The following is a 24,388-nucleotide window of genomic DNA, read 5'->3' as shown; positions in this document are numbered from 1 at the left end:
CTTGGGCTGATCTGCTTGGATTTGTGTCATTGAGCGTGCACGACCAGCGCCAGACTCGCCCGGCGGTGCATGCTCGCAGCCTCCCCCTCGACCTCCCGCCGTCCCGTCTCGCCCGCACCCGCGCTCGCAGCCGGCAGGACCAACGGGATGGACGCGCCGAGGCACAGGCAGTCACACGGCAGCCAGGCTTATCCCGCAGACAATCCGTACGGCGCCTACAACCCGCCAGCAGCCGCAGGTGCGTGCTGGGAATCCGGTCGTCGCTCCCGGGCGACAAGTCTCCCTCTTCTGCGCCCATTGAACCAAGCTGACGGTGTACGTTTCTCTGACAGACAACGGCTTCGCGCAGAACGGCAGTTACTCGGCGAACGGAGGAGGGTACCGACCACGATCACCCGCCGTCTTCAGCAATGGGGACGAGGGGACGCTGTCAGCCTTCCTGTCGACCCTGATACGGTCAGCACGGTCGACTTTCGCAGGGAACGGGGGCGGGGCCGGGACCCAGTCACTCGGGGGATCGCTCTCGTCCCTCCTGCCCAAAGCTCCCTCCAACTCGACTTCCGCGTCCTCCTCGCACCGAAGATCCCTCTCCGTACCCGTCGCGTCCCTCGTCCCTTCTTCCTCGACACTCGGCTTCGTCTTCCTCTGCTGCCTCTGGTACCTCTCCTCCGCCTTCTCGTCCAACACGGGCAAATCCATCCTCACCCGCTTCCGCTACCCCGTCACCCTCACCTTCATCCAGTTCGCCTTCGTCGCCGGATACTGCGTCGTCGTCCTCTCGCTGCGGGAACAGCTCGGATCGCGCGCAGCAGGTCACCACCACCCTCACCATGGCGCGGGACTGTCAAAGCGGAGAGGGAGCCTTGCGACGCTCGGAGCGTGGGGGATCAGGAGGCCGTCGAGACATATGTTCCACGGCACGTTCATGATGAGCCTTTTCCAGATCGCGGGGCATGTCTTTTCGAGCATGGCGATTGCGCGGGTGCCCGTTAGTACGGTCCACACAATCAAGGTGCGCCTTTCTTCGCTTTCTTGCGCCTGTGCGGACAAGCTGACAGTCGCTGTGGCGTTTCGCAGGCCCTCTCACCCTTATTCACCGTCCTCTCATACGCCGCACTCTTCGGCGTCCGCTACTCGTCCGCCACATACGTCGCCCTCCTCCCCCTCACTATCGGTGTCATGCTCGCCTGCTCCTTCGACCTCCGCGCCAACGCCGTCGGCTTCCTCTGCGCCCTCGGCTCGACCTTCATCTTCGTTGCGCAGAATATCTTCTCGAAGAAGCTGCTGCCAAAGGAGAATGCGGCGGTTTCGGCGGAAGAGAAGAGCCAGGGTGTCGGTACGGGGTCGGGCGCCAGCGGAGGAGGAGCGGGAGGGCACGCCAAGCTCGACAAGCTCAACCTCTTGTTCTACTCGTCCGGCATGGCCTTCATCCTCATGATCCCGATCTGGCTGTACTCGGACGCCTCGGCACTCTTCTTCGGCCCAGCCACCGCTGCAACAAACGCCCAACAACCCGCCAGCTCGACGTCGGAACTCGTCTTCTTCTTCTTCGCGAACGGCACCGTCCACTTTGCGCAAAACCTCCTCGCCTTCTCCCTCCTCGCACGCACCTCGCCCGTCACATACTCAATCGCCTCGCTCGTCAAGCGCATCGCAGTCATCTGCATCGCCATCGTCTGGTCCGGCCAGCACGTCTCGTTCATCCAGGCCGTCGGAATGACGAGCACGTTTGTCGGACTGTGGATGTACAACTCGGCCAAGACGGACGTCGACAAGGGCGAGAAGAGGCGCACGCAGGTCGAGAAGCGGATGGAGTTGAGCTTGCCGCAGACCGTGGGCGACGCGAGGGACCTCGATGGAGGGATCACGCCGCCTCCACCCTCGAACTTGCACGCGCAGGCGTACGGCAACCCGCTGTCGCCGACGCAGAAGGCGCCGTCGTATTCGGTCGCGATAGGCGCGAGCTCGGCGGGAGATCCTCGGTCGCCCACACATGCGAACGGCTTCACTTCCGGCTCGCAACCTCATCCCGCACCCGCGCCTCCTCCCCCTCATTCGCACGCGTACCAAGCGCAGCACCCCCACGCTCCCTCCCAAAACCCCTTCTCCTCCTCGCAACATCCCGCTCCCTCCGCGCCTACGTACGCCTCTCCCCCTCTCCACCAAAACGGCTTTGCGCCCGCTCCTCCCGCGGCCAACTCGACCAACTACTTTTCCGCCTCCGCGAGCTCGACTGCCCCGATCACGAACGGCGCGGCAGGCCCGCGGAATCGGCAGGCCAGCTCGAGCGTCAGCCGGGATTCTTCACCAGCGGCGATGAAGACGGGCGGGCATCACCACCCCGCGATGGGCGGGATCCAGCCTGTCCCTACATCGCTGTTTGGAGGTGGTGGGACAGCAGCAGCGGGTGGAGCAGGCCAGTTGCGCTGAGTTGCGGTCGTCGCACCTTGATACCCTCGTTCTTCACTCTCTTCCCGCTGTGCCACTCACGACTTTCTGTCCTCGCATGGCTCGCCAGTCCGAGTCCCTCGTTCTTTCTTCATAGATGCTCTCACTCAGACAGATCGTCATGTATTCATTCACTCGCCAGCCGCTCGCGCTTGCCGCAGGAGTGATACAGTGATGCCTTGCAAAGAGAGCCACAGTCTAGATGATAGGGTTCTTAGACAGAGCGCGGAAGAATAAGCCGGCGTTGGCGTCCGCAGCGACGTAGTGCTCGAGGAAAGCCCTGTCGTCAACAGCTGTAGCGGGAGGAGGACGAGTTCAAGTCAGCTCATAACAGCGTTCGTCATACCAACTGACGCAACGTACCTTCGCGGTTGCCCCTGAACGCGCGTACCAGCTCGACGATGCCCGCCGCCTCCTCCTTCGAAAGCCGGGCCGGGACGTCGAATCGGTGGACACCGCTTCGCAGGACCTCCTGGTAGATCGGGTAGTTGGGCGAGCCTGCGCGGTCGTAGATCGAGGGGTACGGGTCCAGGCGAGTCGAGTCGACACGGGGCTTGACGAAGTCTTGGAGGGCGGGGGCGAGAGCGAGACCAGCGGACGAGTGGGCGAAGACAACGGCGCCGGAAGCCTATGGCAGGAGTGAACGGTTCAGCATCACATGAAAGTGCGCGGGCTGAGCGGGACTTACGAATTGACGGAGGCCGGCCATGTAGTCGAGGAGCAGGCGAGGAATGACCAGGTGGAACGGCTCGAGCTTGCGGTACGACGGGTCGACATACTTCGTCCTGACGAACAAGCCCTCGCACTCGTCCGCAGCGAGCAGAACGGGTTGCCTATCGAGGACAGTTAGCGCAGGACGGAGGGAGTCGTAACGGACAGAACGTACTGCTTCTGCGCCGACAATTCCTCCATGACTGCCTCGAGCACCAAAGTCGGGATCTTCTCGTCCCTTCCCGCCGCCTTTGCAAGATCAGCCAGCGGCTTGCCCTGCGCCACCTTGACATCTCCGAAGGCCCAGTCCTTCGAAGTCTTCAGCGACTTGAACGCTTCGGCGTTACCGCTGCTCCACCGGTTGAGAAGATCGAGGGCAAGGGTAGGCTGTTCGAAGAGGGCGAGGTTGGAAGAGTAGGAGTAGGGCGCGGAAGAGTCGACGAGACGAGTCGCTTCGGGAATGTAGAGGACGACCCAGCCCTTCGACTGAGCGTACGAAGCCGCTTGGAGCAGCAGGATCGATTTGCCGACTCCTTGCGGACCCGCTGTGAAGACGAGTGTCAGCCAAAGCGGTAATGCGCCCACTGAGAGCAGGACTCGCCGAGAAGGTATCGCATCTCCCGGCTGGACGCCTTCGACGCCTCGTCCAACGCTTGTGCGATCTGGACAGTTGCATCACGGACAACTGCCGCAGGTCTTGGCGTCAGACGGTGCTGTTGCATAAGGAGAACAGGTCAGCGAGCCATCCGCATCGAAAAGAGCGAGGGAACGTACGAAGCGCTCGATGGGACGGGGAAGCTGGTAGGCTTTGAGCGACTTGAAGACCGGCTCAGGGTACGCCTTGGGCTGTCCAACCGCGCGAGGCCCAACCGCATCCTGTACAAGGGGAACGATCAGCCGCAAGGAGAGCAAGGGCAGGGCAGTTGGGCGTACCGGGTCAAGCGCTTCGAGGTGGTTCAGGTCGGGCGGCCGCATCATGATCTCCTGCAAGCTGCTGCGAGTCGCGCTTCGTGTCCCTTCCGCTTCCTGTTAACGCCGGAGTGAGTGAGATGAGAAAGTGCAAGTCGCGATGGAGAGGGGCTAGGAAGCGCACCTCCTCGCCCTTGCCAAAGATCGCCCGCTTGTTCCGCGCGTACATCGCACCCTTGCTTCCAGCTGCGTCCGCATGAGCGAGGGCGTGAGATGAGCGGCTACTCGGGTCGAGGAGGAAGAAGGGAACGCACGCAGCGGCGGCGCCAGTGCGGCGCTGGTCGACGCGAAGGTGCGTGCTTGAGGCACTGTTCTGAGCATCGAAGCTACTGCTGGCCTGCCTGACATGGTGTGAGCGAGCAGAGGGCGCCTGGGTGAGCGAGAGCTGCTCGCCGCACTTTCTGCGGCCGACTGCTCCTCTGCTTCATGCTATGAGACCAGGTTCGATCTTCTCGTAGCTCGCAAATTGATGTATAGCAACAGGCAACACCTTCGTACAGCGCGACTCCCCCCGCGGGCGACCGTCACCCCTCGCCTCGCTTCTCGCACCGCGACTCGTCTACGAAGCGGTTTCGTTACAGAGGTCTATCGGTTGTCTGCGGGAGAGTGCGGGTCAGTCATCTGCTGCGTGGGACGACGAGAGCTCGACGTACGCCAAAGGAGCGTCTTGAGTCCTGTCCACACCTCCGAGTCGAGGTAGAGGTACTGCAGGAGCGCGGATGGGGTCGTCAGCAACATCCTCGAGGCGTTCACGCGGTGTGCGAAACAGAAAGCGACGCGGGTGGGCTCACCTGCATGCTATTGACCATCCCGCCGTGCAACCTGTCGCGCCTCGCCCTGAACAGGTACATGACCATCCCCCATGCCACCGCCGCGTACAACTCAAAGACCTTGGGATGGGGCGGGCGCGACTTGGGGTAGGGGTAGCCGGGAGGGAGGGGGAAGCCGTCTGGCGCAGTCTTGGGGGTTGTTGCGGCTTTGGCGGCGGGGACAGAGGGCGTTGCGCGCGGCAGGAGGGAGGTGATGACTCGGGAGACCACGTAGAGGACGATCTGCGGAGGGGAAAGTACGGCATCAGTCCAGTCTGGCCGCGAGAGGTTGCTTTCGGTACGAAGAAACGGCTGCGACGACGCACCTGCTCGTTGACGGCGTTCCTCTCGCCAAAGACAGCCCAACCGCCGATCAATCCTGCGAAGAACGTGTCGAACTGGCGCTCCTTGCCGCCAGCGAGCGTCTTTTGGAGGAGAAGGGCGGTTTTGTAGATGGTGACGAAGCGGGCGAGGTTGAGGGAATGCTGCTTGGTCGCTCGGTACACGTACAGCAAGCGCTGCTTCAGGCTGCACAGACAGACGAGCTGGTCAGGTCAGCTGGCGAGCGAGCACTTGCACCGGCATGTGCAAGTGGGGCGGAGAGGAAAGCTGGCTCACCTCCCCGAGTGGAAGACCATGGTCATGACGAGCGCATGCGGTGCCCGCACCTTGGCACCGTACACGAGGCCATTGCGCGCGCCCTTGAGGATGGCGAGGATGTCGTGGTACGCCGGGGTCGTCACGAAGCGGTCGAGGGCGGCGACGAGGCTGCTGCTCATGGTTGTGCGTCTGCGGTGTCTGTGTGGTGTTCAGCGAGAGTAGCGGTCCAGCAGCCAGCCAGGCGAGAGCAGCGACGAGCGAGGCGGAGAGCCAAAGTCTCCGGGTCGCTTGCCGGACTTCGATGCTCGCCGGAGCCGCGCGAGACGGCGACGACGATACAGGTTGCGATTGCGAGCGACTAGCTGTGAGGGGGACTGACTATCTACCGCAGGATAGAGCGACGGCTCGGGGCGGGATACAACAGATGCAAAACAGACAACGAGGTGAGGGGAACTGTACAGGCGGAAAGTGTCCATCGAGGCCGGGTCATCGTCGAGCGCTGCGCAACGAAGCCGTGTCCTCGTCGTCGTCATCATCGAAACCTCCGTACGTCGCTCCGCTGCTGCTGGGCGGTGCGCGCGTGCTGGCCGTGCGGACCGAGCGGGCGTCGCCGTCGTCGCGCGACATGAGCGAAGGCGAGTGGACGCTCGAGCTGAGCGTAAACGTCGACAGCGAGTGGTGGAGAGAGGGAGATGCGTGGATGTTGTCGCGGGTGGCGAGATGCGACGGTGCGGGGCGGTGGATGTCGGAGAAGGGCGAGATCGAGTCGTCCTCGTCGTCCTCGTCGATGTACGACTGCCCGGACTCGTCAAACTCGCTCGAGCGCGTCATCGTGTCGAAACCAGTCGACGTCGTGTACAGGGACGCCTGGCGGCCGAACGGGTTGACCGGCAGTCCCGTCGAAACCGAGTTGGTAGCGAAGCTTCGTCGCGAGCTCGCCCGAGTGACGCCGCTGGCCGACCGTGCGACGAAGACGGACGTTCCCGTCGCCTTCTGCTTCATGACGTGGTCGCTGTGCGCGAGCGTGGAGGACGCCGCGTCTGCCGACTCGTAGACGGCGGACGGTGGAAGATGGGTAGTCGACTCGAGCCGCTGGCCTCGCTTGACGATGCCGCGTTGCTTCTTGCGGAAGTATGCGGCGATCGAGGCGAGAATGACGAGGACGGCGATGATCGGAACGACTGTGCAGGCCCAAGGTCAGCGAATTGACTTGAATCCTGGAGAAGGGGGACAAGCGCACCGATGCCCACAATCGTTCCGGTGGCGATCCCTCCCGAGTCGTCCTCGTTGCTGTCTGTCGTTGTAGGCGACGACGAAGCGGCGGCATTCGTGAAGGAAGGCGGGACGGTCAAGGGGATGGTGGCAGAGGTCAAGGAAGACGACGAGGTCGCGGCCGACTGTCGGTCCGTGCCGTTGACGCGCCCGCCGTACGCATGGCGGAAGATCTCGCCCACGGAGAGACTGCCGCTCGCCGAGTTCGCGTACGCCCAGTCCGGAATCGCGGTTCCTGGCGGAGTAGCATACGGGAAGATCTGGCCGCCGTTGATGTTGCTGTACGTGCAGTTGGCGACCCAGTCGCTCCACTGTACACTCGAGCGTGTCAGTACTGCTGTGCAAATCGTCGGAAGGACGAACGAGACGCACGAGAGTCGCATTGTACGTCCCAAGCTGTTGGCAAGCCGCACACGCCTGGACCAGGTTGTACACGCCCATCGAGCACGTGCACTCGTTGGCCTGGCCCGGATTCGGCGTCGGGTACTGCGTCTGGCCCTCCTCGAGGTCGAGCGGGGGAAGCGGGTAGTAGGACCGGGACGAGCAGACGTCGGTCATCAGGCGGGCGACCTCGCAAGGGTTCTGGCCGAAGGCGTTCTCGAGCGGGTCAAAGATGGGCCAGCATCGGTCGCCGAGCCTGTCTGGGCGGTTCTGGAGGGGCATGTCGTCCGGCACGAGGTTGGTGAGCGTCAGATTCGAGGGCGGGCTCCAGGCGAGCGGGCGGGTGCGGCGAGGCGGCAGCCACGGCGGAGGTGGCTGCGGCGGGTGAGGGCCTCCAGCAGGCGCCAGTGCGGCTGGCTGTGCGAGTCCTGAGCGGGTTGCGAGCGATGAAGGTGGGTCAAGGCGAGAGGAGAGGAGCGGCCTCGGCCCTTGCGACCAGACGAACAGCGACGGCGGCGAGATGGAGCACGCCAGCGCACACGAACTAGTCGAGCGTCTCCAGCAGCAAGTCCTCGACGAGTACAAGCTCACCGCGCGCAACCTCGACGACGTGAGCCGACTCGCTCTCCCCCTCGCTCAACTCGCGCAACAACGCGACCGCTGGCTCACACTGCTCGCGCTCGTGCAGGTCGCAGCGATCGTACAACGCCTGTCGTCTGCCCAGCCACACCTCCTCAGCGAACTCCGCCCGCTCGAGCAGAAGCTCGGCCTGATCCTCACCCTCTTCAAAGGTGCGTCGCGTGTTTCCGTCGCCGGTCAAGCCACAACCTGACTCCCTCTCGCTCGTAGCCTCTGTCTGGTCGCTCTTGCGACAACGAGAAGACCAGCAGCTCCAGGAGGACGATTTGCGGCAGTGAAGGAATTCAGGCATTTGTACTCGAGAGAATTGTTGTTGTCATTAGCCACACTTTAGTGCACCCGTCCTCAAAGCCCTAGACTGTGAGCCTCTGAACACCCTGGGTGACGCCTCCGACACCCCCCTGGACCGGCCAGATGACGAGCCTGCCGTCGACGCCCGTCGTGCTGACCTTGGAGACGTTGCCGACGCCCTCGTACGGTCGCACGCTCGTGATCGTGTTCTGGTGAACCGTAAGCAGCTCGGTGCCGTGCGACGTCAAGGTCTGGCCGGCGCCGAGCGTGCCGCCGCCGGGAGCAGGCGCCGAAGAGACGCCGCGCGAGTCGGCCGCCCGGAACATGTTGAAGGCTTCGGAGCGGTTGAGACGTCCGACGCCACCTGCAAAGCCGCCAACGGGCGTGCGAGCGCCGGACCCCGCGCTTCCCGTCCGCTGGTCAAGCGATCCAGTTTGCGTCCATCCCGACTCGATGGAGCCCTCGAAGACGAGCGGCTGGCAGTCGTGGCCGGCGGCGATGAGCGAATTCTCGCTCGTAAAGGTGAGCGTGAGGCATGGGAGGGACGGCAGGTTGACGGTGTAGACGGCGGAAGGGGGCTGTTCGGGCGCCGAGGGGTAGACGACGGTCAAGATCGAGTCGTGTGCTACAGGAGATGACTGTGTGAGCTTCTCCCTGTCCGGACGAGCTTCCGTACAGTCTCGAACTCACAGACGAAAGCGAGAGCGTCGCCGGACGGCGAAAAGGCGACACCATGCACCCAACCTCCCGAAGGACTGACGAACTCGCCGCAGACCGTGTTAAAGGGAAGACGCTCGCCCCAGGGAGATGGCTCGGGCCTGTGATACGGAGGATCAGGTCAACAAGCGGTCGCAGACTGGAGATTGCGGAGCGCGCGACGCACTTCTGGTCAACGCCCTTGATGAAGGCGGAGAAGACGCGTGCGACGCCGTCAGCTGCGCCTGCAGCCAGCAAGACAGAGTTCGGGTGCCAGTCGAGGCTGAGGACTGTCGTGCGAAGCGGCTTCTTGATGTGCTTGGCGACCCACCAGTTCGACTCGGCGTCGTACTGGCAGACGGCGATCGTCCTCGCGCCCGAAGCGACGGCAAACTTCTCCTCGTTCGGCGACCAGCGTACGAACGTGGCAGAGCGATTGATGCGGAGGAGGACGAGCGTCGGTTGCCAGACAGCCGCGCCAGTTTCGGGGTCCGCTTCGAGCGTCCAGACGTACGCGTTGCGGTCGTGCGAGCAGGTTACGATGCGGTTCGTGTGGGAAGCCCAGTCGATGGAGGTAACGAGCTTGTCGTGCTGTTTCAAGGGGGTCAGCGAACCCCAGACTGATGACGAGGTGAGAGGGTGTACCTCGGTGAGCGTGTGCTGAAGCTGCCACTTCGACCCGTCGAAGGCGTAGATGTGGACCTCATTCGAGTTGGGCGAGACCGCGACCTCTGGCAGTGCGCGAGCGTCAGCCAAGCTGCGAGAGTGAGGGAGGTGGGGGGAGGAGACGAACGGGAGCGGTCTCCGTTGAAGGCGTGGGCCGAGAGCGGCGCAATGGACAGCTGGTGAACTTCAGGCATGACGAGTGAGCGGCAAAGGACTCTGGACAGTCGACTTTGCCAGGTGGTGAGGAGGAGGAGGAGTGAGAGAAGGAGAGGCCGGGGGGCGTCTACTCACTTCAGTCCAATGCCAGAGACAGCGAGTGCAACGAGTATTACAACAAAACGGCAAGAAAGCGGGCGGAACGGAACTACTGGATCTCGACCTCCATCGTGTCCGCTTGCAGGATCTCCTCTCCGCGAGCGACGCTGTGGGTGATTTCGCGCCGAATTTCGGGTGTAATCTGGTGGTGCGATTTGTAGCGGAGGACTTCGAGGAGTGCCTCCTTCTGCTCCGCCGTCAAGTCTGACTTGTACCTGTCGAGCGAACGAAATAAGCGGAAGAAAAAGCGACGAGTTCAGCCGGGACGTACCGCTGGACGAAGACCAGGAAAGCCTGGTGCCAGAGGACTGGCAGGGTCCGAGGATCCCGCTTGAAGCGGATGAAGTGGAAGACGAGCGAGTCGACGACCTTGTAGGGCAGGGCATACTTCTTGTCGAGAAGGACGCGGATGAAGATGCTGTTCGGACCTGCGCGCGGGAGAACGTCAGGATGGGCGCACAGACACACATGACGACCTGTTACACACCCGTGTAGTCCATCTCGGCCAGCTTGAGGAGTGCCGCTCCGGAATGCAATACCGGCACCGAAACCTTCGTCAAGACGGAACCGAGGATGGCGGCCTCGCGCAGCGTGCACGTGCCGCTCTGCCAGAACGTCGGTCAGTGCGGGACATACGCAACACATCGGTCGACACGTACCTCGCACAGCGGGAAGAGCAGACCCTTGAAGAAAGCGGCTGGCTTGTAGATCGCCTTCTTCAGCGCCATGTAGGTGTGCACCGACAGCTTGCCGGTCTCGCCAATCTCCTCCCTGACCTTCGGCAGCAAGATTTCCTTGTAGAATTTTTGACTTTGCTTCGGCTCGAGGTTGGATGCGAAGATGCGTGTCGCAGCGTACGTCGCATGTGGCGTCCAAGTCTCCGGATTGGTGAGCATGACGAGCTGCGGCCAGATGGCGAGTGTCGGAAGGATCTTGAAGGCTTTCGGCAGAGGGCCAGACTTGTATCGGCTCAACAAGGTTCCCACTCTGCGCGAGCAACACAATCAGCATGATCTGCTTACGGAAATGCTGAGATGGGCGCCTCACTTCGTGTAGACTTCGACAACCTTCGGGTTGAAGCCGGGAGGGGGTTCGCGTGAGCTTTCTGCGGCTGCAGAGGCGGTGAGCGATCGCGGGCAAGGACGATTGGAGATGACCCACCAGCTAGCTCCCTCGGCGCCGGCTGCTCCGCCTGCCCGATCTTCTCCATGATAAGGTCTGCCAGTGTCCGCCCAGGCTCAAGCTGTCCTTGCGGAACATAGCTGTCGAGAAGGGCTTCGTCGTCGTCCTCGATTTCCTGCGCAGTAAAAGCCAGATCAGCCGCACTGCGCAGACGGTAAGCGTGAGATCAGACGTACGAGCTCTTCGTATTCCTCGTAGTCGTCCTCGTCGCTGAAAGCGCCATCGTCCTCCTCCTCCTCTCCCTCGCGAAGCTCTTGGCCGTCTCGCGAGCTGCTTTGCGAAGGGGTCAGCGCGTCGCGAGACATATCCGTGAGTGGTACTCACTCAACGTTTGCCGCGAAAGCCTCCAGATCCTCGTCTGCGAGCTCATCCTGCTGTTCGCGCGCCATTGCCAACACCTTGCGGGTGACCTTCGCATCGAGCGCCCTCTGGTGAAGCAGAATCCGATTAGCGGAGATGACACGATGCTCGGAACAGTGCGGCGCACCTCCTCCTGCTGGTGGTGCTTCTTGGTCTTCTGTCGCTTGCCGGGGGCGGAGAGGACGCCCGAGTCGTCGAGCTCGCCGGCTCGCAGCTGGACGGCGAGCGGGTCGTGCTTGAGCGTGGCGCCCTTGCGCGGTCCTGCAGCTTTGGGCATTGTACGCGAGCGATGTGAGAGCGAGAGGACGAGCGTTTGCCGCCGCTTCACCGCCTCCTCGCAGTCCGTGCTTCCTCCCGCGTCTCATCACCGTTTCGACGACTCAGTCAACGATGGCCTAGAAAGCCTTTGCACGGCTACTATATGCAGCATGACGGCTCTACAAAGTCATCCCGACTTCGCGTAAATTAGCCCCTTGAGGATGTCGAAGCGGTTCCCGTCCGGCTGGAGGTCGATGAAGCGCTGAGGGGCGCTGGAGATGGCCGGTTGCAGGTAGTCTTCGTAACTGTAGTCGTTGACCGGGGCTGTCCGGAGCAAGCCGTAGTCGGGAGTGATGCCGAGTATCCGGACGCGTTGCGAGGTCGAGTCGAGAGTAACGATCTGATTGCTGTGAGGGCCGAAGGAGGCGTCAAGGCTGTACGAGCATCTCATAAAGCGTGGCGAGACGTACGAGTGTATCCAAGCGGAGAGGTATCGGTCCGTGAAGGGCTCGAAGCCAGCCTCGACGAAAGTTGGCCACATTTCGCTGAATTTGTCGAGAATAAGCGCGAGCAGCGTCTCTGGCCTGAAGAGAGCGAGACTAGTTCCTCGAGTGCGATTCGAAAGATCGATGAGGTCGTTCACCGAGGTAGTCGGACGAGGATTGCTGGTGTTGATGCCGCAGCCTGTCGGAACTGGCAGTGAGTACGATCGCTCCTAAGCACCACTGGTTGCACGCACCGACAACGAGAGAGAAGGTGTCGCCAGAGAAGCTCGAGTTGACGAGTATGCCGCCGATCTTGCGATACCGCTCCTGCCCGTGCGCTTCGGCTACCGCGCCCAGGTCAGCATAGATGTCGTTCGGCCATTTGAGACGGACGCCGAGCTCTTCGTAGCCAGGCGTCCCGCGAATCGCTTCGACGACGGCAAGACCGAAGAGGTATTGCACGAAGACGATTTTGGCGGAGGCGGACCCGGGTAGTCGAGCGACGAGGGAGAACTGGAGGCACCCGGCGGGCGAGATCCAAGCGTTCCCTCCACGACCTCGTCCCGCAACTTGGTGAGAGGCAACGCATGTCGACCCGTCAGGAAGCTTGGCGAGGAAGGCGTCGTTTCTGCGGCAGCAGCTCCCGTCAGTACTGACGCCTCGGATGAAAAGGGAGTCAGCGAACTTGTCCAGCATCGTCTGGGTGCTTGTGACGACCTCGCTGTACATCAGAATACGGCCAAAATGCGGAACGCCGCGGCTTGCGGCCAGTCGGGAGAAGAAGAGGTGGAAGTCGAAGAGGGGGCTGAGTTCTGGCGCCGGCAAGCCTTCGTCGAAGATGCAGACGTCTTTTTCCGACCCAGCGAGGTCGTCCGCGTCGTTGGAAATTGTGTCAAGTGGGTGACGAGCCTCGTGCAGGAGTCGTGCGGCAGCCGACGCCTCATAGAGGACGAAATTGTCGTTCCTGTCCTCGAACAGCGCGCGACCTGGACCGTACGGTTTGGATGAGGTCGCAAGGGCCTCCGCCGTCGTTTGGAGCAGATCCGCATCGGTGCTCGCTAGGAGAATCGGATGTAGGCGAGGGGGCGTTTGGGGCGCATCGGCGACTTCGAGACCGAGGGCGGAGAGGCTCGCTCTGATTAGGCCGAGGCGATCTCGTTCTCTGGCGGCGTCGGCGGCCGCGTCGCCAGTTGAGCCCGCAGAATGCTCAGGATGTGTTGCCCATAGCAGGGCTTTGCCGCGTCCGACAGAGCACAGCACGCCAGCCGCGGGGCCGTCATCGAGGTCGCAATAGGTCGCGAGTGCGACAGCCGTCTCCGACCACAGCTCCGCATCATGGCCAGGCCTTCTTGCCGGGATGAAAGCGCCTCCACCATTGTACCAGACCTCGCACCGCTCCGGCGACCGAGGCCAGTAGTCCCGCCAGGCGCCGCGGTTGAGCTCCAGAGTGACTTGGCGAGCTCCTGCGTCCGAGTCGTACTGGAAGCCGGGAAAGACGGTCCCCCTGCAGACGCCGTCGAAGAAGGCGAGCTCGCGTTCGCCTGCCACCTCGAGCGGCGTCCCAACTTCGAAGGCGATCGACGAGCACGCATAGTACGCTCCGGCGCAGATGCCCAGATAGCTCCCGCCCTCTTCAACCCATTCTCGGATCCGCTTGTTGCCAGTACCGCCAAGGTCGTGAAGGTAGGGGAGGTCCCGCCCGCCTGGCAGGACGAGCAGGGCGCAGTTGTTCGTCCACGGTTCGCTCTTGATGGTCTTGGGCGTCACCAGCTGTACGTCGTAGCGCTGGCCGAGGAAGAGCCGCAGGCAGCGCACGAGATTGTCGCGAGAAGCGGCCGACACGCCCGAGCCATCGTAGACGAGCACCTGCGCCGCGTCGAAGCATGATCAGGACAGAGCTCGTAGCATAGCGGGACCAGAGCTGTTTACGTTTAGCTTGGCCATGCGTGGCGGTGGACAAGGGAGAGGAGAGCGGCCTGAGAGAAGAGCGCTTCGCACCGCACACCCCTGCGCTACCTCACAGGCTGCTCTCTCGAGATATCCTACGTGGAGAACCGTGTTTGCCGGACCGCCTGGGGATGCTGGCTGTGCGCTCTGATGGGTCGACAGCTTCGCAGGCCGCTTGGGACGCCGACTTGCGACAGCTTCTCCAAGACGCAGACGCACTCTTTGCGGATGTTGCGTGGCACGACAAGGAAGGCGGCTCGACGGTCTACGCTCACAAGTTTATCCTCTACGCTCGAGCAAGCGGTGAGTCCGGAGGACCTCGGTACTCCTCATCCTCCCCACATCCCGTTGACCTCTTCTGCTCAAAACGGCACAGGAGCATTCCAGCAAGCGTTCTTGGGCGTCCCGCACAGCCTCTCGGAGACGAGCTTGTCGCGCATCGGCCAATCCAGCGCCTCCCTGCGCACCTTCACGCCGACGAGCGCCATTGCAGACGGACGGGTCCCTGCTGGTCTAGAGAAGGACAACAGCGGGGCCGCGGATGCGAATGCCACCCTTCAGAGGGCCAGTGCTCGACCCCTGCGATTGTCCTTGCGATCAGCAGACGTTCCCGTCTTCAAGGCGGCACTCAAGTGGTTCTACACGGCCGGCAAAGAGGACGAGGCTTTTCGCACTGTGTTGGACGGCTTCCAGGATGGAGCGCTTGCGGAGGATGAGGGCCTCACAGGGATTCAGCGGTTACGAGAGGTGCGCTCCCCCGTCTATCAGGCCCGCGCGAGCGGCAGCTGATGGTGCACCTGCAGGACCTGCTGTACAGCTGGCGCAGCAAGCTTTACGCCGACGTCTCGCTCGTGCTGGATGGGACGCCAGGCGGACCTTTCGCGGCCCACCGAGCAATGCTGGCGGTTCGTTCGCCCTATTTCCGGGCTCTCCTCCTTGGCGAGTACAGCGACTCCTCCGCGCAAACCCTGGCATTACCAAGTCCACCGTTCACTCCAGCATCAACCACCTTCGTCCTCGGCTACCTCTATTCGGGAACTCTCGACTTCTCGACGCGCAGTTTCGACCTGTCAACGGCTTTCGAGCTTTGGCGGTGCGCCGCCTTTCTCGGTCTGTCTACGCTACAAGACGAGCTTGAAGATTGGGTCTGTTCGACCTTGACAACTCAGCGAGCTGCCCGAGTATTCGCCTTCGCGCATGCGCCAGACGTCGGCAGCAACCGCCTCGCATCCGCAGCGATGCCGCACCTCGTCGAGCGCCTTGACCCGACCTGGGTTGCGACTCCCCACGTCGGCGAAGTCGACTACGAAGCGCAGAAGAAGCTTGTCCGTGCGGCATGCGACAACGTCAAGCCCGACAATGCAGCCTCTCTCGCTGTGCAAGTCGCCGCCTGTCGTCGCAAACTCGCTGCCTCATCGTGGGCAGAGCACGTGCGTGCGATGCTCGAAGCGGTCGAAGCCCAACTCGTCGCTGTAATGGCAAACAATCTCGACGGGGTTGTGCGCTCGGCGAGTTTCGGCGACCTCGTCGACGGGGTAGGGTTCAACAGCGACGTCCTCGAGTGGCTACTCGGCCTCCTCGTCAAGGGCCTCACCGAGAGTCAGGCAGCGCAGGCGTACCAGGTCTTAGTCGAGAAGGTGCTGCTTCGCGAGGTGCGTCGTCTCGATTGCGTGAGCCGAGGGCAGCGTGGTTGACGCTTTTCGTTGTGCAGAAAGGACTTCGTGCCGATGTGACCTTGCCGATCTCTCCTGCACGGCGCAAGTTCGTCTCGCTGACGGACAAGCCTGCAGGCACGTATCCTGGTCGAGGACGCTCGCACCGGCGTCGTAAGGTACCTCAAGAGGAAGTGGGACGGTGTTCGTCAATGCGGCGGCTTCAACGGCATAGCGCCGCATGTTCTGAGGGAATTAGCCGACGGTGAGCTGACGGACGCTACTTCCGTGAATGGCGCCCTGACGGCGCGATTCTCTCGCGCGTTGCACAGAGCTCGACATCTCTCCCGAGGACCTACTCGCAAAGCATCCGGCCACTCGCACTACGACGAATCGTGCGAGGCGACCCCCGCCGCACCTCCTCGAAGGCAGACCGTCGCCAGTCCAACCAATGCAGACAGCGGCATCGGTCGAGCGAGCCGCGACTCGTCTCGGGCCTCGCGCCAGTCTACCTACGCAGAGCCCTGCGGTCGGCGCAAGGCTTGCCCCCAGGCGGGGTGGGGCGACAGCTGCGCAAGCGCCTGCAGCCAGGGTGTCGAGTGGCCGCAACACAGCACGCGTAGCACACGCTCCGGCCTCAGATGCGAGCGATGCTGGCGCAGCCCGACCGATACCGCCTGCGCGCCCAACAAGCACTCGCGCGGACGACGAACCACGACCGTCATTAGTGGCGAGTCGAGCCGCGCCGTCAGCCAGCACGCCTCGATCCGAGACCGCGTCGAGGGCCCCGAGGCTGTCGCACACAACGCTTCGACACCCAGAAGCGGCTCCCTCGTCCAGCGCGAAGGCAAGCCGAGCACCCATCGCTGCTGCGCGGCCCGTCTCTACGACATCTCGCGGCGCTGAGGCTCGACTTGCTTCCGCGAGTGCGGACGGGCAGGACTCGCACCGTCGACCTCCCCAGCGCGACAGGTCTTCATCTGCATCGACTGCGACTTCCCGCACGCTCGCGCGACCGCCATCTACGAGCTCGATCCGGTCGACCAGGACACTGCATGCGTCTACGCCTACCATCCGCGGTCGTACACGCGCCGACTCGCAATCGTCTTCAAGTCACCGGCACCCTACTAGCGGAGCTCGCTCGATCGCAGACAATCCCGTTCGAGGTCCGCGCAAATTGCGACCGGCCGCAAGCCCGCAGACAGGGCAGTCTGCACCGTCCGGCACCGCCTTGTTGGCGCCCATTCCCTGCATCGTCACAGTCGGGCGCGATCGCCTTTTTCGAATCCGGGCTCAAGTTCGGTACATCGGTCCGCTTGACGGCCAGCAAGGCGAATGGGTTGGCGTCGAGGCGCGGGCGACGGCGATACCGGACGAAGCGCTGACTCTTCCCTGGGGCGACGGTTCCCGTAACGGGGGTGAGTAGCCGACGCAGGCTGCCCAGCATTCGACTCGCTGTCATGCTGACGATGGCTTCTGCGCAGTAACTTATTTCGACCTTTCTGCCGACGATCCATCCGGCAGCTTGCAGGCAGCGCCGGTCTCGCACGACGCCGCTCTTGACAATCCCGCCTCTCGGACCGCTTCCCCGGCCCCGCCGTCGCAGGCGGCGCTTGATCCGTCCGACTCCCTGCGTCGTCCACCATCGAGGCGTGCTAGGCGGTCGGCATCGAGCGACCGCAGCGCAGCCGCCGTGACTCGCAAGGCCCTGTTCGTCCGTCCTCACCAAGTGCGTACGACTGCAGTTTGCCTTCCGAGTCGTTGGCACATGGGCCTGTGGGCCTGACCTTCGCCTGCTGTGCAGATTGTCTACGTGCTCTGAACGAGATGCGATGAACCCTCTTTCCGCGATACCCTCGCTCTTTTGGCATTATTCCCCTCGTTTCCTCCGCTACATACCCTTGCAATCGTACCACCGCCTTTTGCTGTGATCGAGCAGTACGGCAGGCCTTCGCTACGAACGAGAGAAGTAGAGAGAAGTTGCCGGAGACGAGCCGGCCCCTCGCGAGCAGGCGGAAGTTGCACCGCGATCATCCCGACCCCGCCAACACACCACGCTTCTTCCAGCTTTGCGACCATGGTCTTCAGCTTCACGGAAGCGTACGTCGCCTCTGCCCATCTGCGCACCCAGCAGCTCACGGCCGCCCCGCGCGCGACTCCCGCCGACGACCCCGCCTCATCTCCCCCGACGTCTTCGGCTGACGCTCGCTCGTGTGCGTTGCAGGCTGAAGCGCCAGATTGCGCACTATGCCAGCTTCCCGCAGACGGGTGTCTCCTTACGGCAGATGGTCATGTTCGGTGCGTTCCGCCCCTTCCACCGTCGCCGCCCCACTCGCCTCCCTTGACTAGCCTTCCGACTGACGGACGACGCGAACAGGCCAGAACCCCTCACAGGTGTGTACAACTGTTTGTGAGCGAAAGCGCTGCTAGGGCTGACTTTGCTCTCTTCGCAGGGCACCCTCCTCCGCGCCTCGCAGTTCCTCGCCGACGAGTTGCCGATTCGCCTCGCTCACCGCGTCAAAGAGCTTGACGAGCTCCCGCATGGTCTGCACAAGATGCCGAGCATCGAGAAGGTCAAGCGGTGGTATGCCCAGAGCTTCGAGGTTCGTCCACGCCTCCCTCCCACTGGAAGCCGCATTTGCTGATGCCGTTGGACGCGCACTCGTGCAGGAGCTAGTGAGCTTTCCCCGGCCGGAGCTCCCGCAACACCTCTCCGAAGCCCTCCTTCGCGCGTCGCAAGAGTCGGAGTGTATCCCGGAACCTGTCCCGAATCCCTCCCTACCCGAACACATGAAGCCCCGGCCAAACCAGCTCAAGAGCAAGCAGGGGCGGCAAAAGATGCCTCTCCATCGGTGCGAAGTTCCCGCTCGCTGCGGTATTGCGCGCGCTGACTCGCCAACGCGACAGATACTACTCGAACCCGGACCAGAACATCGTTTGGCCGCCCGAGGTGCACGACTACAACGAGCGATTCACTCGACTCCTCTCGAACATCAAGCGACGGCACGATCCCGTGGTCACGACGGTCGCGCAGGGCATCCTCGAGTTCAAACGGGAGCGCAAGTCGCCCCACATCGACCGCTCGATTCAGGTAGGCAGGCCCGTCGAGTTCTCGCCTCTTCTCCTGCGTTGTTGACAGTCAGTGCGGCGTCCAGACTTTCCTCGACCGCTTCTACATGAGTCGCATCGGAATTCGCGTGTTGATTGGACAGCACATCGCGCTGAATCGTCTGGAGCCTCACGAGGTGTGTCTTCGTGCCCGTCGTCCTCTTCTGCGCTGCGCTGACGTGTGCGATTCTCTCTATAGGACTACGGTAGGCCTATGACCGCCGCTTGACTGTCAGCCGCCGCTGACGCGGCGGAAGCATCGCGTTCGCAGTCGGCATCATCTGTACTCGAACGAACGTCCACCAGATCGCGCGCGAAGCCATCGAGAACGCCACCTACGTCTGCGAGGAACACTACGGCCTGTTCAAGGGCCCGCCGGTTCAGCTCATTTGCCCGAAGGACCTCAACTTCATGTATGTGCCCAGTCACCTTGTGCGTCCCCGTTTCTCTCGTTGAATAACGGAGTTGGCTGATTGCGCTCTGCTCACGCTGTTCCACTCACAGAACCACGTTCTTTTCGAAGTTCTCAAAAATTCGCTTCGCGCTGTCGTCGAGACTCACGGGGTCGATTGCGAGGATTACCCGCCGGTGAAGGTCATTGTCGCTGAGGGAAACGAGGTGAGTCTCAGGTCTCTGCTGCGCCATGCACAACGGACTGAGCCATCCGCGTCCACTCAGGATATCACCATCAAGATTTCGGACGAAGGCGGAGGCATTCCTCGAAGCGCACTTCCTCTGGTTTGGACCTGGATGTACGCAGTTCCACGTCTGACATCTCGGACGCCGTGCTGACGTCGTGCGCTTGAAGGTACACTACGGCAAACCCGGAGAACCTCGATCAGGATTTCCAAGGGACGGACTTCAAAGCGCCGATGGCTGGCTTCGGTATGTTCTTTATCTGTCTCTCACATCCACATTGCTTATCCCTCCACTGCTCACAGGCTACGGACTGCCAATTGCACGCCTCTATGCCCAGTACTTTGGCGGCAATCTCAAGCTCATTTCGATGGAAGGGTGTGTCCCGCATCTCCAGATCCAATATCTCTGTCTGCTTCTGACACTCGTCTTTCCCTCCAGGTATGGCACAGACTGCTACATTCACCTCAGCCGACTGAGTCAAAGTTCCGAGCCTCTGCAGGTGCGTGCCGCACCTTCAGCCTTGCGTCTCTAGGCGCTCCGCTGACTTGCTGCTCCGCTTTCTAGTGAATCACCTCTCCTGTTGTGTTCTGTAGCAGCCTTGTGCAAGTAGTAAGGCATTGTTTACTTCCACTGCTTCAGCGAACTGGCCGAGCAGGAAGAGATTGTTCTCCTCCATCAGTACTGTGATAGGTGCTTGGATGCCTTCTTCTTGTCGAGGATGAAGGTTTGCTGCCCGCAAATCAGCTGAGAACGGACTCAGGAGACGCAGACTTGAAACGCAAAAAGAAAAAGACTGGAGACACGGGGGTTTGAACCCCGGACCTTACGCAATCATCGAGACAATGCAAAGCGTACATGCTACCACTGCACCATACCCCCAAACATAGGCTGTAAGGGCTCAACTGCAAGATATATTCATTACGCTACGTCACAGTCCGGTGAGGCATGCGTGGCTGGTGGTAGGCCGGGAGCCTTGCAGTCAAAGAAAGCCTGCTTGGCAGGCGCCAGCCATGGACCATGCCAGGCATCTGAGTGCAGGAGATCGATGAGGAGGAGGCAGGAGGAGGAGGGGAGAATGGCGATGAAGAAGCGGGTATCTGCTTGTCATCATGAGCTATTAAGTGAGGCAGTGCAGATTTGTGAATGTTACACACACCTGCAAGAACTGGTAGCTGGGCTAGGGCACCCTGTAGTGATGAGGTATGTTCCTTCGTAGACCAGCCGCCAACAGCACGTTTTTGAGAAGATGGTGAGCTGCCGCATGGCTGCAACTAGGGCAGATGGTCAGCTTCAAATCTCGAAAGGGGAGCAGTCTAACAAAAAGTGGCTTCTGAGTGTGCGTGTTGAGTGGGGAGCCGATGGCTGTGAAGCCTCACATCCTCGATGTAGACGACCAAGGTTGCTTAGGCCCTTTTTCCCCGAGGTCCTCGCTGAGTTCCCACAGACGCTTGTAGGGCCGGGCAAGTTGGAACTGGTTCTGAGCATCTGCAAGACCAGCAGCCTGCTTACAAGGCTAAAGAAGTACAAGGCAAGTGGCAGAGCCCCTTTCTGGGTTTCTGGGCAGGGTAGAGCAGCGGTGTGAAGCGGGTGCCTTGTGGCAGCAGAGATCAGAGATGGGAGAAGTGGTGCAAGCCAAGGAGATGGGCCGTGCATTCTGTAACCCTCTCTCTTGGTTCTCCATGGCTCTTGCTCACTGGAGAACCAGCAATGTTCCATCTCTGTCGGTCCGAGTGGCGACAACTGCGGGATGATGGGAACCTGCCCGGAGACTATGTCCTGCAAACAGGGATGTTGATGGGTGGATCAGGAGGAGGGTGCAGAGGAATGAGAAGCTGGCATGCACTCTTTCGAGGAGCATCAGCAGGAGGAGATTGAGGAGCCTACTTCTGTTGAGGAGTTGGCACAGCTGCCCAAGCCCGGCACACGTGAGTGTTGCAGTAGGCAGGCTGGGAAGGTGGAAGGAGCAGGAAGAAGTGCAACACAGTCTGAGTGTAAGCTGTTGCTGTCTCCCTCGGGCTACTTCGCCTAACACTCGCTCAAAGTTGTCTTCACCTCTCAACTTGGCCCTTGCCTTTGCTTGACCTCAGCAATTGGTTCACGGTGTTAGAGGAGGAGGTGAGAGCAAGAGAAGTTCTTCTTCCAAGTCATATCGGTCTAAGCCCATGTAGACCGGCAGGGTCTGGCTGCCACAGCGCATAATGTGTTGGGTGGGGTGCCTACTGAAGTGGTGAGGCTAGAGTAGTGGTGCAGTGGAAGGATGAGTGAAGGTGGAGTGGAAAGGTGTGCTGAGGGTGAGAAAGCACAATAGAGCAAGGCAGAGTGGTGGCGGGAGGATGCGCTGTGGTGAGCTAAGAGAGATGAATGTGTAGAGTTGGGGGAAGCAAGAATGGAATCAAACAATTGCAAAACCACCAAGATTACGCCCATCTGACCTTGTCCAGGTCAAGCAATGACGACGATGGTGACGATGGCAGGAGAGGGGGTCGGGCAACTTGTGTGGTAGGTAGTGGCGTAGAGTACCCGTTGAGCTCAAAGTGGGGCAGGTTGGGGGCAGTATGGGTGAGAGAGGGTAGAAGAGGGACTGGGCTGGTGTGGGCTGGCGTGGTTGTCGTGCCGATTGGCCTCCTCCTGCGCCCTGTACCGCTTCTCCTCCTCCTCCTCCTTCCCCTCCTCTTGCAACTCATCCTGAGTTCTGTCTGTCAGGCAAGTGGAACGGCCCGTTGCAGCGATGAAGTCAAGAGGGGGGGGGGGGGGAATGGTGGTCAATGTTGCGAGCTGACTGTCAGGTTCTGGCGGAGTTGAATGTGCCTGTAGAATGAGTGTTGTGCTTGCTTGTACAGTGGGCACAAAATCAGGAAGTGTTCCTGAATCTCTGTCTCGCCGCACCAGAGAGAGAGAGAGGTCTTTCTTTAAGTCGATTCAGGTCAAAGCGCGTGACGACCGAAGCAAGCAGGCAGCTTCTTGATCTGCTTCTCACACCAGGCAAGCACGAACTCGACAATTCTGTCATGAACATGTCGGCAGATCCGCAGATAACCTCAAGGTGTAAGGCTTACGCCTCACTCGCGGATGTTGGCGATGCAGAGCGGAGTGGAGCGGTTAGAAGCGGAGAAGCGGGTTAGGGGGGATTGAGGAGTTGACAGATGGAGACGGCTTCCACGTGCGCGCACCACTCTTGTTCTTCCTCTTCACGCTCTTGCTGATAGGTAGAACCAGGTGTGCTCGTTCTGTTCTGTGCTCTTCACACTCTCGCTGATAGGTAGAACCAGCAATCACACGCGGTTCCTCTTCTATCGCCCGAGCAGTGAGGCGTCGTCAACGTCGCCTTTCACAAGGATGCCGTGGAAAAGTGTAGACGGCAAAGCATTGCCCACGCAATGTTGTCGACACTGGGAATCCAACGAAGGTCCATGGAACCCTTCTAGACCTGCTCACGAACGTACTTGAGCTTGAGGTCGTGCTGCTTCTTGAGCTCGATGTAGGTAGGAGACAAGAGCGCATTGACGGCCGAGAGGTTGTCGTTGAAGAGGTGAAGGGAAGTGTCGTTGCAATGGGGAGAGAGGAGCTGACGGACGAAATCCATTCGAGTTCACCGAGGGCGACCACGACCACATTGAGCTCAGCCTGGAACATCAAAGCTGGACTGAGGAAAATGTGCGGATGGCCGTCCTGTCGAGCTGCCGAAGAGACCAGTGGTGCTGCAGTGAGTCTTGACGTCTCCGCTGTGAACCTTGTAGACGAAGGCAACAAGTCCTGAGCTGTCAGAGAGAGAGAGAGGGAGAGAGATTCTTGTTTCAAGTTGTTACAGGTCTAAGCCCATGATGACTGGCAGAGGCTGGCTGCCACAGCGCAGAACGGTAGAGGTGGGTATACGACTGATGGATGGAAGTCATTGGAGTGGACAGATAGGTCAAAAGGCGATTCAGAAGTGAGCGAGAGGAAGAGAAGGTCAAGAAGTGAAATGGGGCGAGAACGGGTGAGAGTGGGTCAGAGCGAGGTGGTTAGACGAGTAGAGGGGTGTATGTTGTGTCAGGAGAAGTTGAAACGAAGCGGAAAAGTCGCGGAGTGGGCGAGAAATGAGAGTTCTTGGTCTTGACCTGGAAGAGCGACGACGCCGAGTTCCGGCGGAGCCGGCGCGGGTCGAGACAACATCGTGGGGTCTGTTGGAGTGTTGGGGGGAGGGGGGGAGGCATTGACAGCGGTTTGGCGGGATTCCGGGGGAGGGAGAGTCAATAAGGGAGTGTGGGGTTCTGGCGGAGTCGGATGTGCTTGTAGAAGGAGTGGCGGGGCTGCTCGTACAGTGGGCAGAGCAGCAGGAAGTGTTCCCGCGTTTCTGCCTCGCCGCACTCGCAGAGGTCGGTTCGCGTCGAGTCGAATGCACTCGAGAGAGAGAGAGAGAGAGTTCCTGATTTCAAGTCATATCGGGCTAAGCCCATGTAGACCGGTGAGGTCTGGTCACCACAGCGCATAACAACATAGAAGGGGTATCTACTGAAGTGGAGAGGCAATAAAGGGTGGAGAAACGATGGGTGAGCAGAGTGGAGCGGCAAAGTAGGTGTGAGTGTGAGAAAGTGCGAAAGAAAGGGTAAGAGTGATGGTGGAGGGGCGCGGTGCGGTGAGCTAGTAGACGGGGGTGTTGGGGGCTAGGGGAACGAAGAACGAAACCGAAATACCGAGAAGCCATCGAGATAATGCCAGAATTGATCTTGTCCTTCTTTGACGGCGGCGACGACGGCGACGACAATCGGGGCGCGGTTTTTGGTGGGTCGTGTGGTAGAGTGTGGTGTAGCAGACTTGCCGAGCTGAAAGCGGGCCGGGTCGAGGTTGGATCGGGCAAGAGAGAGCGAGAGAGGGTTCGAGGCGGAGGGTTTGGGGTGGTGGTGGTGCCGGGCGGTCTTCTCCTATGCTACGTTCTCCGCCTTCCTTCTCTTCTTGTCCCCTTCTTGCTCCTCATCCTTCG

At 61.2% G+C, this 24,388-nt stretch overlaps 10 protein-coding genes across 10 annotated transcripts; 4 read left to right on the top strand and 6 right to left on the bottom strand.

The window, feature by feature from the left end:
• Window positions 1–69: 69 nt before the first annotated feature.
• Window positions 70–2,430, top strand: RHTO_02168 (DUF251 domain membrane protein; the record flags this gene model as incomplete). The annotated part of the gene is made up of 3 exons (XM_016415846.1): window positions 70–238; window positions 333–1,012; window positions 1,078–2,430. The coding sequence occupies 3 exons, from the start codon at window positions 70–72 to the stop codon at window positions 2,428–2,430; spliced, it is 2,202 nt and encodes a 733-aa protein (XP_016272079.1).
• Window positions 2,431–2,646: 216 nt separating this feature from the next.
• RHTO_02167 (mitochondrial carrier protein) lies at window positions 2,647–4,476 on the bottom strand (the record flags this gene model as incomplete). The annotated part of the gene is made up of 9 exons (XM_016415845.1): window positions 2,647–2,741; window positions 2,812–3,076; window positions 3,137–3,281; window positions 3,335–3,704; window positions 3,761–3,872; window positions 3,934–4,035; window positions 4,093–4,185; window positions 4,253–4,314; window positions 4,383–4,476. The coding sequence occupies 9 exons, from the start codon at window positions 4,474–4,476 to the stop codon at window positions 2,647–2,649; spliced, it is 1,338 nt and encodes a 445-aa protein (XP_016272121.1).
• A 237-nt stretch (window positions 4,477–4,713) lies between these two features.
• RHTO_02166 (peroxisomal protein) lies at window positions 4,714–5,716 on the bottom strand (the record flags this gene model as incomplete). The annotated part of the gene is made up of 5 exons (XM_016415844.1): window positions 4,714–4,724; window positions 4,782–4,833; window positions 4,920–5,180; window positions 5,264–5,465; window positions 5,556–5,716. The coding sequence occupies 5 exons, from the start codon at window positions 5,714–5,716 to the stop codon at window positions 4,714–4,716; spliced, it is 687 nt and encodes a 228-aa protein (XP_016272137.1).
• Window positions 5,717–6,023: 307 nt separating this feature from the next.
• Window positions 6,024–7,472, bottom strand: RHTO_02165 (uncharacterized protein; the record flags this gene model as incomplete). The annotated part of the gene is made up of 3 exons (XM_016415843.1): window positions 6,024–6,718; window positions 6,778–7,120; window positions 7,182–7,472. The coding sequence occupies 3 exons, from the start codon at window positions 7,470–7,472 to the stop codon at window positions 6,024–6,026; spliced, it is 1,329 nt and encodes a 442-aa protein (XP_016272095.1).
• Window positions 7,473–7,710: 238 nt separating this feature from the next.
• On the top strand, window positions 7,711–8,107 carry RHTO_02164 (DASH complex, subunit Dad3; the record flags this gene model as incomplete). Its single annotated transcript, XM_016415842.1, has 3 exons — window positions 7,711–7,800; window positions 7,879–7,981; window positions 8,040–8,107. 3 exons carry the CDS (start codon window positions 7,711–7,713, stop codon window positions 8,105–8,107), a joined length of 261 nt encoding a protein of 86 aa, XP_016272065.1.
• Window positions 8,108–8,182: 75 nt separating this feature from the next.
• Window positions 8,183–9,676, bottom strand: RHTO_02163 (actin-related protein 2/3 complex subunit 1A; the record flags this gene model as incomplete). Its single annotated transcript, XM_016415841.1, has 5 exons — window positions 8,183–8,745; window positions 8,811–8,938; window positions 9,004–9,407; window positions 9,462–9,547; window positions 9,610–9,676. The coding sequence occupies 5 exons, from the start codon at window positions 9,674–9,676 to the stop codon at window positions 8,183–8,185; spliced, it is 1,248 nt and encodes a 415-aa protein (XP_016272173.1).
• A 170-nt stretch (window positions 9,677–9,846) lies between these two features.
• Window positions 9,847–11,616, bottom strand: RHTO_02162 (bystin; the record flags this gene model as incomplete). The annotated part of the gene is made up of 9 exons (XM_016415840.1): window positions 9,847–10,012; window positions 10,069–10,225; window positions 10,285–10,402; window positions 10,457–10,784; window positions 10,845–10,902; window positions 10,959–11,094; window positions 11,156–11,249; window positions 11,304–11,407; window positions 11,467–11,616. 9 exons carry the CDS (start codon window positions 11,614–11,616, stop codon window positions 9,847–9,849), a joined length of 1,311 nt encoding a protein of 436 aa, XP_016272154.1.
• A 168-nt stretch (window positions 11,617–11,784) lies between these two features.
• RHTO_02161 (biotin-[acetyl-CoA-carboxylase] ligase) lies at window positions 11,785–14,026 on the bottom strand (the record flags this gene model as incomplete). Its single annotated transcript, XM_016415839.1, has 5 exons — window positions 11,785–12,004; window positions 12,068–12,281; window positions 12,337–12,710; window positions 12,768–13,948; window positions 14,012–14,026. The coding sequence occupies 5 exons, from the start codon at window positions 14,024–14,026 to the stop codon at window positions 11,785–11,787; spliced, it is 2,004 nt and encodes a 667-aa protein (XP_016272160.1).
• A 134-nt stretch (window positions 14,027–14,160) lies between these two features.
• On the top strand, window positions 14,161–17,503 carry RHTO_02160 (uncharacterized protein; the record flags this gene model as incomplete). The annotated part of the gene is made up of 8 exons (XM_016415838.1): window positions 14,161–14,332; window positions 14,406–14,776; window positions 14,833–15,681; window positions 15,741–15,758; window positions 15,820–15,946; window positions 16,014–17,099; window positions 17,166–17,410; window positions 17,486–17,503. The coding sequence occupies 8 exons, from the start codon at window positions 14,161–14,163 to the stop codon at window positions 17,501–17,503; spliced, it is 2,886 nt and encodes a 961-aa protein (XP_016272058.1).
• A 255-nt stretch (window positions 17,504–17,758) lies between these two features.
• On the top strand, window positions 17,759–20,021 carry RHTO_02159 (pyruvate dehydrogenase kinase; the record flags this gene model as incomplete). The annotated part of the gene is made up of 15 exons (XM_016415837.1): window positions 17,759–17,781; window positions 17,906–17,979; window positions 18,059–18,075; window positions 18,135–18,284; window positions 18,352–18,533; window positions 18,589–18,772; window positions 18,837–18,926; window positions 18,989–18,995; window positions 19,061–19,221; window positions 19,294–19,407; window positions 19,468–19,541; window positions 19,598–19,674; window positions 19,731–19,803; window positions 19,878–19,927; window positions 19,993–20,021. The coding sequence occupies 15 exons, from the start codon at window positions 17,759–17,761 to the stop codon at window positions 20,019–20,021; spliced, it is 1,305 nt and encodes a 434-aa protein (XP_016272055.1).
• Window positions 20,022–24,388: the final 4,367 nt, after the last annotated feature.

The sequence above is a fragment of the Rhodotorula toruloides genome (assembly GCF_000320785.1).
Source record: "Rhodotorula toruloides NP11 unplaced genomic scaffold Scaffold17, whole genome shotgun sequence".
Taxonomy (NCBI): Eukaryota; Fungi; Basidiomycota; class Microbotryomycetes; order Sporidiobolales; family Sporidiobolaceae; genus Rhodotorula; species Rhodotorula toruloides.
This window is presented reverse-complemented; position numbering and strand designations above follow the sequence as displayed.